General features: G+C 33.5%; 1 protein-coding gene across 5 annotated transcripts in view; it reads left to right on the top strand.

The window, feature by feature from the left end:
* Positions 1-13,547, top strand: part of arnt2 (aryl-hydrocarbon receptor nuclear translocator 2) — a 90,953-nt gene that overhangs the window by 60,810 nt on the left and 16,596 nt on the right. For all 5 annotated transcript variants that reach the window (XM_059527362.1, XM_059527380.1, XM_059527353.1 and 2 more), the window contains 2 exons: positions 9,056-9,131; positions 12,557-12,680. In XM_059527362.1, the coding sequence (XP_059383345.1) occupies positions 9,056-9,131; positions 12,557-12,680 (200 nt within the window). The remainder of the gene's footprint in view (positions 1-9,055; positions 9,132-12,556; positions 12,681-13,547) is intronic.

Below are 13,547 nucleotides of genomic sequence, written 5' to 3'. Positions count from 1 at the left end.
GTAATGATATTAGTGATCACTGTGCAGTTTTCTGTGTGAGAAATTGCAAAAATCCTAGATCTTCAACGCAATTTATTTATAAAAGATTTTTTAAGCATTTTAATGAACAAGCTTTTTTACGTCATCTTTATCTCAGTGATTTGGGTGTTGTTTCATGTATACCAGATGTTAATTTGGCCTGGGACTATTTCAGATTTCAACATCAGACTATTTCAACATTTTTATCCATCTGTGATAAACATACTCCAGTTAAACGATTAAGAGTAAGGGGTAAAGATAATCCTTGGTTCAATGACACAGTTTTACTTTTATAAAACAGAGAAATATTGCATGGGCCCAAGGCAAAGAAATCAAATAATTCTACTGATTGGATCTCTTATAGAGCATTATGAAACAACTGCACAAAAGTAATTAAAAGTGCAAAGTGTGATTATTATTTATCTATGATAAATGGAAATCTTAATAATCCTGTACATTTTTGGAAACTAGTCAAGTCTGCTTCAGTACCTACATTGATATCTAATTTCCCAGATCATTTAAACGTTAATCACACTGAAGTTAAGGGCAGAGAAGTTAATGCAGATATTTTTAATAATTAATTTACATCAATTGGCTCAACCTCCGAGTCTACTAACTCGGGTGTTCATACTTCTACTGAAACTGTTGAGTTTGCTCAAAACTGCACTTCATATTCATTTAATTTTATGCCCATTACTAGTGCACAAGTTCACAAAGCACCAAAGAATTTAGATACTATAAAGTCACCAGGAATTGATAAAATTGAGCCTTATTTCCTACAATTGGCAGCTGATCTTGTAGCAGAACCTATAGCCACTATATTTAATTTAAGTGTCACCTCCAAAATGTGGAAATCAGCTATGATTATTCCATTACTAAAGGGGGAGATCCAGCAGACTATAGCCATATAGAAACTATAACTATAAGAAATAACTATAGCCCTATTTCTAAATTGGCAGTCTTAGCAAAAGTCTTTGAATCACTGATAAACAATCAATTAAAACAATTTTTGTCATCCCAATAATATTTTTAAGGATAATCAGTCAGGGTTCAGAATGGGACATGGCACCATTACTGCAGCTACATTAGTCTCAAATGATATAATAACCTCTCTAGATTGTAAAAAGTCCTGTGCTGCTTTATTTATTGATCTGTCTAAAGCTTTTAATTCAGCAGATAACAAATTTATGTTACAGAGACATAGGTATATAGGTCTCAGTGAAGCTGCTTTAAAATGGTTCGAAAACTATCTTTCAGAACGCTCTCAATGTGTGTCTGTTGAAAATTATAACTTACCTTTTTTTCATGTATATACTGGAGTTCCTCAAGGATCTGTTTTAGCCCCTTTGTTATTTTCTATTTATATTAATGATTTAGGTCATGGAATAGACTCAGCTAAAATACATTTGTATGCAAATGATAGAATTATTTATACGGCAATATCTTCTTTAAAACAAGCTTTACAGCAACTGCAGGATGCTTTTCTAATTATGTAGCGCTCGTTGTTGCAGTTAAAATTGGTTTTAAACTCAAATAAGACAAAGTATATGATTTTTAGTCGCGGTCGCTCTATGGTTACAGATTTGACCATTACGACCTTGAACGGTTCACTCATAGAAAGAGTTCTTTAGATTGGATCTTTACATCAAAGGAAAAAGTTACATATGTACTTATCGTAAAGGCTCTATTAGGTAAATTACCATCTTATATTTCTAGTTTGTTAACTTTTCATATAAATAGTCATTGCACTAGATCAAGTTCCTGTTTTTGGTTAATAGTTCCCAAGGGTATTGTCAAACTTTGGTAAATGTGCTTTCTCCGTTTATGCTCCTTGGCCTTGGAATGAAGTGCAAAATTTAATTAATCTTGACACACTTCCAACATTGAGTATTTTTAAAGGTCTTTTGTATAATGTTCTAAAGGATACTTGTAATTGTTTTTCATAATCTGATTTTGTGTATGAATTGTGATTGTGTAATTTGTGATACTAGCTGTATGAAACTTTGTGCTGCTGTCTTGACCAGGTCTCACTGGAAGAAGAGATGGCAATATCTCAATGCGATTTCCTGGTTAAATAAAGAATAATAATAATAATTTTTAAAAAAACTGCCTTCTGATGACAGCTTTCAAATTAGTTGTGAAATGTCCTCCACTTTGTAAAATGAATAAATAATGAATGAATGCATATATCCACACATAACAAAGGACCACCAATACATTAGAAAAAGTGGAATAAGAGAGCATCTAACTGAAATTAAACCTCATAAGTGACTGATTTGGCACAATTATTTGATTTAAATCATCTGAGAGACTCCTTTTTAGCTTTAAAATTAGTGTTTCTAAGCTAATAATGCAATATTATTGACTAAAGCTATTATTAATTATACTATTATTGTTGTTAATTATACATTTAAAATCCAGAATCAGTTTGAGGGGGGAAAAAAACCCTTTGTGAAAATAATATTTAACTTAAAGTAATTTATCTGAACAGTGACACAAGTTGTGTAGCATTTAGCATAGCTTCCCAGTGATTAGCCGAGTCAGGATGTAGCATGGCAAACTGCCAAATTTCAGGGTGATTTTTACATTAATAAATAAAATGATAGCGTTGGTGTGGTTTAGTGACTTTTTAGTGTAGTAGTGACTTTTTTTGTAGTTACAATAGAACAATTATATAAACTGTGGTATAGTTAGCTTAAAACAGAGGCAGTTAGCTTTTCTCCCAGCTAGACCAAGCTAGTTGTGTTGATCGGTTTTTATTTTGTATATATTTTTTTTTCTGTTCAGACTGCTTTAAGCTAGTTTAAGCCATTATTTATATATATATATATATATATATATATGGTATGGGAATGTTTAAAGGATAGATAAAATGCCGTTTGTCTAAATTTGAGTTAAAGGACTTTTAGCTTGGTTTCGAACTATGGTTTCAAAGTAGCTTCCACAACACTGCTAATGAATGCTAATAAAATCAGGTCTGTTACAAAATGGACATTCCCCTCTTCCACAGTCAATAAAACTTTCTCATCATACCATAATTTCCTCACCAGTAATTCTCTTCACACAATGAAAAACAAGGGAGTCTTTGCACATTGTAATGTTTGAGCTCTCATTATGTTCACTGCGTGTTTGTTTTGTGTGTGGAATAAGTGTTCATATACTGCTCTATATTTCCACGCTACTGAACACGAAAACGATTATGTTGCCCACGAGAGAACCTGCTTTTAGGTTGTGTATATTATAAAAAGTTATGTTTGAGATCAGGGTGCTGAAATTAACTCTGGGAATTGAGTGTCTACAGTATTTTGATATGTCTTTTTTATTTATGAGGATTTATGTCACTTGTTCCCTGCAATTTGTGATGCCATGAGAAATAAAGTATTGTTCAAAACTTCGAGTTGAGCTGATAGACAATACAATTGTCAGTGGCTGACAGATATCACAATTATGAGCCAGCTTTGTCATATTGCTGGTTTATTATGCTGTATATAAATTGCAGGCATCTGGGAGTTGATATTAATATGCGGGGCATTGAAATTGCTTTTGAATGTGTGCTCGCTTTTTACTTTGACTATCGAGATTCGCGATCACACATACTCTGTGTATATTATGGAGCTGAAGTACTTGCCACACATTTTACAAGATTAGATATTTGTCAGTGGTGCTCAGGATCTGCAAATCATTTGCTGTCACCTTAACAGTCATCTGTCCTTACTCTGTTTATGTGGTTAGTGAAATTTTATGTACCATAATGTAACCGGCTACAGTGATTCTCACTGATATTAATGAGAAATATTTCAAATAAGCATTTTAGATCATGTGACACTGAGGATTGGAGTAATGATGCTGAAAATTCAGCTTTGATTGCAGCCAAAAATGACAAATTTAAATAGCATGTTTTTTTTTTTTTTACTGTATCAAATAGATCCATCCTTAGTTAGCATCAGAGATTTAATTCAAAAAGTCTTACAGAAAGCAAACAAAATTTGTATATACGAAGCCAATTTTAAGGTTTTAGACTGTACTGCAAACCACACCTGTTTTCATTCAAGGCACTTCTGAGTCTAACAATGTCTGACTTTGGAATAAGGTGTGTGTGGATGCAACACTGAGTTGTATCTGTGTGTGCCTGTAAACACCTGAGTGATTGTGTGTGTGTGTTGTACTTTTGGGAAAGTGTGAATATATGGGAGACATTCATCACACGTGGCATCATCTATCCCAGACTCCCCAGCCCATGACACGTGGAAGAATGCCAGAACAAGCCGCCCTGGGGGCATTTTCTCTGAGGAAGCTAGAAAGGCAGAGCCTTCTTAAAAGGAAAATTGGAAGAGAAAATGATTAGTTTCACAAAAATAACCCCCCCCCCCCCCCCCAAAAAAGCCCAAAATAATAGAAAAATAAGAGATTAAATGGTGGCATTAATCATCTTGAGAAAGCAATATCTTAAGATGAAGGTTCAGTTTTAATTGTAGTTAGTTTTGGGGATTTTAAATGAATAATGTTATAAAAAAAAATTCTATTTGAAATAGACATTGTTCTCCTGACCTTTATTTTCATCAAAGAATCCTAAAAAGTCAAATTTCCACAAAAATACGAAGCAGTAATTTGTTTTTATATGTGCATTAAATTGATCAAAAGACATTTATAATGTTACCAAAGTTTACTGTATATATTTTTTTGTTCGTTATTTTAGTATATAAAGTTAAACAAAATTGAAATGACAAATGTTATTTTTATGTTTGAATTTTTATTGATTAAAAAGTAAAAAGTGTATGTATGTATATATATATATATATATAATCTTTTTTTTTTAAGGTTTTAATTAAATATAATAAAACTAAACTGATACTGTGATTGGATAATGACAGATTGACTCTGATTTACTTTTTGTGCATTGTATCATAAACAATGCAGAGAGAGAAACAAGAAAAAACGATTCACCAACCGCATAAGAATAACAAGCTTAATGAAAGCTAAATGTTCTGAAAACAACACTTAATATCTATTAAATGTAAAATGATCCTGTTTATGGGGTGTTTAGATATTTTTACTGGAGAAAAAGGCAGAAATACTGATTAAGCAAATAAGTTTATGCAGTGCCAAAGCCAAGAAATCCCAGCGTGACGGATATCCAGAAAAATGGCCAGACATAAACAAAGCTTTCTCACATTAGGTGTCGTTCTCTCCGTATTGACTTTGAGATTATGAGTAAATAAATAATAAGAGCAGCGGGCACCAGTGAGATGAATATTCATGCACAGCGGAGTCAAGGTGAGATGGCAGCTTTGGTGTGCCAGACTGCCAAACTGCCTGCAGAATAGACAGTGATGCTGCGGCTGAGAGAGCGATAAACACTCACCCCTCAGACAGAACGTGTGGTAGGGAAGCAGATAAGACGTAAACTGCACAAACAGAGCCAAAAGTCAGTGTTACTGACGGACATGCAGTGTGTTTAAAGGAACTGATTAAGAAAATGGCAATTCAGGCATTATTTACTTTCGCTTATGTTGTATTCTGTGTAAATCTTCATGCAGCCCTTCATGCACAATGACCGTTTATAATCGTCTGTCAAGCTCCAAAAACACCATAAAAGTAGTTCATGTGCTCTATATTCAGGTTCTGACATCTAATTTAGGTTATTTATGGAGAATCCCTTGTGTGGCGGCTCTCAAATCTCATTCTTCATTCTATATATTTGAACATAGGTGAGAACTAATGATGTTTGCTGTTAATTATGTCAGTCTCAATGCAATTGCACATGAGATTTTAGAGTTTCTGTGAAAGGGAAGATTATCACTAAATAGAATCAGTATTAAACACAGATATAATCTGGAAGTTCAGTTAACTGCATTTCGGTGAAAAATTTATTCAGCAGTTTATTTGAATAATTATTCAAGAATATAAGACCGTGCATACTTTGAAAGGTTTTAGTAAAAATAAACTGTACTGATCAAAAATGTTTTTTTTGTTTTTTTTTTAAGAATCTCTTCTACTCGGTCAAGGCTGCCATTTATTTAATCATAACCAAACAAACAAACAAAAAAGTACAATAATATTGCAATTTGAAATATTTGTTTTCTATTTTAATATATTTTAAGATGTAATTTATTCCTTTGATATAAAGCTTTGATATAAAAATTTTCAGCATCATTCTTCCAGTCTTCAGTGTCACATGATCTTTCAGAAATAATTCTAATCTACTGACTTATTATTATCAGTACTGAAAACAATAAAAAAACACTATTACTGATGAATATAAAAGTTAAAAATAGCAACCATTTATTTGGAAAATCTTTCACAACATTATAAACTTTTAATGCCATTTTGATTAATTTAAGTCTCTGTGATTAAAAAACAAACATGTATATTAATTTCTTTAAAAGTTTTTACCAGTAAAGTTTTGAATGGTATTGCAAATACCATATTACTACTAGCGCATATTACTACAGTACATTACAGAGTCTGAATGTTGAAATTATGCATCCATCTCAACAACAGGTTAAAAAAAAAATAAAGATTTGTTTGTAGCTCTATTGTTTGGCCTCAGCCGTGTTTGTCTTATAAGCCGTGTTGCTGAAAGGGAACGGTGAATGCTGAATCACTGGGGTACATCTGGGGTTTGGATCTCCAGACTTTGTGTGATTTAAGCGTAATTCCACACCACCACAAAAACTAGATATCCATCTGGCATTCAGCAACAACTTTTATTATCTTTTTTTGTGTGAGGTAACAATTTATACTGTATTATGAGTATTGATATTTTATTGCAAATGATATGCTTTTGCTGAGTAAAGAAGTGTACAGCCTAGAAAGACTAATGCACTTGAAATGGACTTGGATGGATTGTTAATCATCCATCCATTTTTGCTATTTTTTTCTCTTTTATTTTTTTGTGCAATAAAGATAATTCTGTTTATAAAAATAAGATTTTGCCTGATTATCATCCATCCATCCATTTTAGCATTTATTATTTTGTTTTGTTATCATTTATTTTTTGTGCAATAAAAATAAGTGTTCCTGTGTATAGAAATTACGTTTTTTTTTTATCCTAATTATAATTAATCTTTTCTCCCAAAAATTTATTGTATGTTTAATTTTATTGCATTTTATTTTGTTTTTATTTTCATTTTATTTTTTTGTAATTTCCTTTCATTTCGTCTCATTTTATTCAGTTTCTCTAGTAGAATACATTTCTCAGTGTTTGTTGGCATGACCCTAATTCAGGAAAATTTCCCTGAAAACACATTCGTGCTGGTCTCTGTGTGTTTCGGCAAAGATCCTGAGTTTCTGGAAATAATCAGTCAGTACATGCTGTTCTCTTGTCTCTCTTATTTTCTGTCTCAGCCTCTCCGCTTGTCTCCATTTATATCTGTCTTTTTTTTCACCGCTCACTCCTCCTTTGTTACCATGACAACCGTGATCTGTCCCGTAGTTGCTCCGGGGATTTGGCTGGGTCTCACTCTCACACTGTCCTCTGAGACTCTTCCCATTCAGAAACATCACCGGTGACACATTACCTGCTCATGATTTCCCATGCCGAGATGAAAGTGTGTGGTGTTCTGTAATGGTTTTTCATATTTAGAGCCGTAGTGAGTTAATTGCGGAGGGAAGCAGGGGAGAGTTTGGGTTCCTGTGGAAACTTGGATTCTTGGATGTTTTTGCCCTTTTTGCATTTTTGTTTCAGATTTTCCCCTCCATTCTTTCTCTTGAGAAGTTCAAGTGCAGTTCAGTGTTTTTGGTTTGATTCATCTCATTCCTCTGTTGCTCCAGGTGGCCTAGTGTGATCCCAGAATGTGTGTGTTTTCATGGGCAGTTCCCTACCAGCTATTTATTTACTAGATTTTTTCCCCATCCTTTTTGAGGTGATATACTTTCTTTTGATAAGGAAGGCAGGATTTTAAGTCATCGAAGATGCATTTTTGACCTCCGAAGGCTGTGTTATTATGCTGAGACACCAGTGCATGTCTGCTTTGTGGAGAGCACAACCCCATAATGCACTGCGACATGCTCACTGTCTTTTAGTCCACCAAAGATGGCAAATGAAGTGCGAGAAATGTTGACTCGGGCTAATTTAAAATGGACTCTGCAGTATTTGTATGTGCTGTGTATTACTATTATTGTTGTTGTTGTTAATATCATGCAATTGAATAATAATTGTTTGTTTGTTTGTAATTATCATTATTAATTTAACTGTTATTAAATGATTTATTTATGCTATAATATAATAATATAGTTTTGCTATAACAGTAGTAATTAAAATAAAAATAATCAAGTATATATGAAGAGTTTGGTTCCAAAACACAATAAATCCATTTTTATTAATATGGGAGTACAATAAGCTGATCCACATGACATCTTATATACAGGCAACATACATTCATCAGTCATCACTCCCAAAATGAATTCAACGGGTCATCTTGTTAATGCTATAAATTAATTCCAGCAATAAAATAAAAATGTAATCATGAACAATATCACATTAGACCACAGAATTTACAAAATGTAGCATGCTTGAAGTCGGTTAGCTGTGAGGGTCCATTTCAGTTAGGATGCTGCCTATACAGCTGCATTTAGACAGTAGATCATGTATTATAATACTCAATTATGGACTATATTATTGTAAATAGGTTCTTTTTTGGATAGAATATAGATTGTGTGGCTTAGTAATTAAACATGTAGTCTGGCAACCCAAAGGTTTTAGGTTCAAACTCCAGAGGTATTGTTCTGCTGAAGTAAAAGCTTTTGCTAAATTCATCATAATGTCATGTAATTTATCACACTATTTCATAGTTTTTTTAGGCTGATTTTTGGCTTTTAACTTGTACTTGGCAATGTATAAAGAATATGTATTGGAGTGTTATGCATATTGATTGATCTGTTTTCACTGAAACAGAGTGTTCTTTTGGGGTCATTTATCTGACTGGTATATGTGCATAATTTACATGAGCAGTTAATGACGCTTTTATTCATTGGGAAGTGTGATAAACAGCAGGTGCTGATATTAAAGTTGTGTGTTGTGTGTTTTTTATTGCAGGCAGCTTCAGCAGCAACAGCAGGCTGAGCTGGAGGTTCACCAGAGAGACGGACTGACTGCTTATGACCTGTCGCAGGTGCGCACACACACACACACACACACACACACACTCACACTCTTCTCTCAGTCCATCATTTAGTCCTCTAACCCTCACAGGTGCATTACTCTCTTTAGCTGGTGTTGTACGTATAATTGATCCTCCTTCATTTTATATGCGAGTCCCTCTTAAATCAGTGTCACAGCTGAAGCTGTTTTATATTTATACTTCAAATTGAATATCAGCCAATAAAGCTCCCAGAGGAACGTTTTATTCTCCAGAAGTGCTGTTTAATAGCAGCTCAGATGATTTGGTCTTCTTTTGATGAGAAGTGTTAGTTCATATTGAGATCTTTTTTCTTAATCTACAAAAACGGTCCATCAGTTTTTCTGTTTTTAAATAAATAATACATTTAACAAAGAATCGAAACAAACAAAAAAAAAAAAAAACTTAAAATATCTTATTTGTTTAACTGTATCCAATTAATTCTTCAAATCATTTGTCCTGTGTATGGTTGCAGGTCCTATTGCATCATCTAAATTATTATTATTATTATTATTATTTTCATTTACTTTTATTTTAATGAATTTCATTTCTCGGGTGGTTTTTAGAATAATTCTCCATTTAATGTCATTGCTGTCTAGGAGAAACAGTTGATATATATTGAGATATTACTTTTTCACAAGTAGTAGACTGATCTTTTCCTTTAGCTTTTCTGTTTTGTGTATCAAAGTTGTTTTATTCTGTTGAGACCCTTGAAAAAAATCAGTCAGTCATTTTTAATAAAAAAATTTACTTAAATATAGTATTTACATTAAAGTGAATACATTAAAGTTATAATTTTAGCAACCCAAGTATGTTTTTTTTATAATGAAAATCTGCAAAGAAGCTGGTGTAGCATTGGGAAAAAACAAACAAACATATTAGACAACTAGTAAAATACATTCTTTCTATACTAATAAGGGAAAAAGGAAACCGTTACTGTTACTTATTGTTACATTACTGTTACATTACTGTTATATTTTGTACACCATTGTTTCTCATTTAATTATGTAATTTGCAATGCTTCATGGGATGTGTTTTTCATTGTCTCTTAAAATAATCTGAAGTCAGCATGAAATCAAAATTAAACCATATTTTCAATGTGTTTTATGCATGCAAAAATTCATCCATGCATTTTTATTTCTACAAAAAAAGTCATTTTTTCAAATTCTCATAACTTGCTCATCGTATGCTCATTTTATGACGTATACAAGCAAATTGCATTCATTTCTGCCTCTGTTCTTGTATGCAATTCTCACTGCTTACATTACGATCAACAAACGAATGAAGGTCCTCCCTACTTTTTTTTTTAATTCTTGTTTGTTAAGCTAGAAATAAAGTCTTTTGCAGCTTCCATGTCATTCCAACTTTAGGTCTGTTTTCCTGATTTTCAAGTATTGGTTTGCTTCAAATCAGAGTTTGTGATGTTTTAAGTAATTTCATAACCACTGATGGTTCATTGCTCAGGACTAATGGATGAAGTGAATGGAAACCAGATCTTCCAGAATCATTTCCAGTGCAAAGTGTGAAGTCACTGTTGTGCACTTGTTGCTTTGTGACAAGTGTTAGGATGAGATGCCTGCTGGGACAGCATTGTTTGTTACTGGGGCTAATGACTGATAAATGCGATAGTGAATCTACGTAACTCTAGTCGTTTCAGCCGTGGAGCGTTAACTCCCTCTCTGAGGATCTGTGCTATTAAAATAGGCCATAGTTATGAGGTGAAGTCACACATTTGGAATATGCCAAATCTTTGACAAATTTTACAACTTAACACACATTTGCTTTGAGTCAAAAGTGTTCATTTTGTTATGTTATGTCATATGTTGTTTTTGTTAAAGGGGTCATTTGAGTCCGTCTTAATAAAGCAGAGAGGATTGTTTGTTGAAAACAGATAATGTCTCACACATGGGATGTTGGGTAGCACCCATCAGCGTTTACGATCTGTGAGTGTTTAACACCTGTCTGCAATTTAGAAAGTGTTAAAAATGTGACCGTAATTATTGATTCCTGCGTTTGCCCTTACAAAACAAAAATATATGGGAATATATTGGAAAATAATATAATGCAATTATATTAAAGAATACATTTCCATATATGGGAAACTAATGCTTGTAGCTTGCAATACACTGCAGTATAGTCATACATGATATATATAAAAATATAAAGAAATGAAGACAAAAAACTGCACTACACTTTTCCATGTACACTGTTAAGTCATGGCAACTTATGTTTTTATTCATTTATGAAATTTTACTTAAATTTTTGAGTCGTTTTAAGGTAATTTAAGTTTGAAGTGACTTGTACGACCATTGACTACACTTAAAACTTAAAAAAATGTGTGTGTATATATATGTGTGTGTGCGTGCGTGTGTGTGTGTGTGATATATTTACACACACTACATTTGTGTTCATATATTTATACACACCGTACCATATATAATTACATGTCAATCTTTTTATTATTAAGTGTTTTATTGAATATGCATTAATAAATAATAAAAGTAAATATATTGTCATTTTTCAGTATGAAAAAAGCAGTTCCTCATGTATTCAATGTATACAATATATATATATATATATATATATATATATATATATATACACAGCACAGACCAAAAGTTTGGACACACCTTCTCATTCAAAGCGTTTTCTTTACTTTCATGACTATGAAAATTGTAGATTCACACTGAAGGCATCAAAACTATGAATTAACACATGTGGAATTATATATTGAATTATATACATAAGAAAAAAGTGTGAAACAACTGAAAATATGTCATATTCTAGGTTCTTCAAAGTAGCCACCTTTTGCTTTGATTACTGCTTTGCACACTCTTGGCATTCTCTTGATGAGCTTCAAGAGGTAGTCACCTGAAATGGTCTTCCAACAGCCTTGAAGGAGTTCCCCGAGAGATGCTTAGCACTTGTTGGCCCTTTTGCCTTCTGTCTGCGGTCCAGCTCACCCCTAAACCATCTCGATTGGGTTCAGGTCCGGTGACTGTGGAGGCCAGGTCATCTGGCGCAGCACCCCATCACTCTCCTTCTTGGTCAAATAGCCCTTGATGCCTTCAGTGTGACTCTACAATTTTCATAGTCATGAAAATAAAGAAAACTCTTTGAATGAGAAGGTGTGTCCAAACTTTTGGTCTGTACTGTGTGTGTGTATGTATGTGTATATATATATATATATATAATTTTTTTTTTTTTTTTTTTTTAAACGATACATTTTATATTCCAATTGTTAATATGTAAGGAAATATATTTTTCTTTGTGTAAAGGCTGGTTTCATACTTTCAGTAAAGTCAGGTTTGTGTTCATTGTGGCTTTTATTTCATTTCTTATTTTGAATGTATTAACAATCAGTTTTCATGAGTTGAAATGACAATCACAAACAGACCTGCTCTTGTTGATTTCCACAGGTGCCGGTTGCCAGCGTCCCAGCCGGCATTCATGAAGCAGGCAAAACCATCGACAAAACCGATTCACTGTTCTCGCAGGAGCGAGACCCACGCTTCAGTGACATATACACGGGCATCTCTGGATGTATGTTCATAGAGATACTACTGTAATTTCACTTAATTACGTAAACGCATGAAGTCCAGGTTTAGTCAAAGCCAGTTGTTTAGGGTCATTAGCTGGTTCAATCTGGGCAATTCTGATACGTTTGCATGCTCTGTAGTTTGACTCTGTACCTCTTTTCTTTTTGCTGTGGCTAGGGTTTAAAGTTCTCTGGCACCGTGCCAGTGTTGTGCCCAATTCTGACCCCCAACAGATTATTACCCCTCTAGTATTGGTAGGTTAAGGAGTAGGTGTGAGGGAGGGGTTAGGATTAGCCAATCAGGTAGTGCCTTCAACGAGGGGGGTCAAAGCTGGGAATAACACAGGATCTCCAGCGTGCAGTGTTTGGCTGTGAAAAGAAAATCCTACATTTAAAAAAAAAAAATTAAAACTTGTTTATATTACTTTTGAGTCCATGAGTTCGCCCATCAGTGGTACGAGAGGAGCACAGCTTTCACTCTCAACCAAACTAACATTACTAGCCAATCAGAATTTTTTTTCTCTTATAAACACAAGACATGCATAATATTATCCAATTGCAGAGTCGCAGCCCTGATGAATGGAGAAGCGCGAAAAGTAAAAAAAAAAGTTGCATGGCGCAATGGTAAAAGATGTCCATCTAGCGCATATGTAGATAGAAAATCTCATTAAACAGCACAGTAGCTTAGTAAACAGCTCAGAGTAATCATGTCATCTCCATAAGAATGATATGATCACCAGAACAAATTTAGCAGGATTTTTTGAAAAGGTATCATAATGGAAAAAACCTTACCGGTTTTTAACAGTAAAGACTGTAACTTGTGTGTGAAAGGAGCTAAACTCTTCCTCTGTATATGCTGTGATTTTGAATTG

This window comes from Carassius carassius, chromosome 3 (assembly GCF_963082965.1).
Source record: "Carassius carassius chromosome 3, fCarCar2.1, whole genome shotgun sequence".
Taxonomy (NCBI): Eukaryota; Metazoa; Chordata; class Actinopteri; order Cypriniformes; family Cyprinidae; genus Carassius; species Carassius carassius.
The sequence above is the reverse complement of the archived record's forward strand: the minus strand, read 5'-3'. Positions and strand labels throughout refer to the sequence as shown.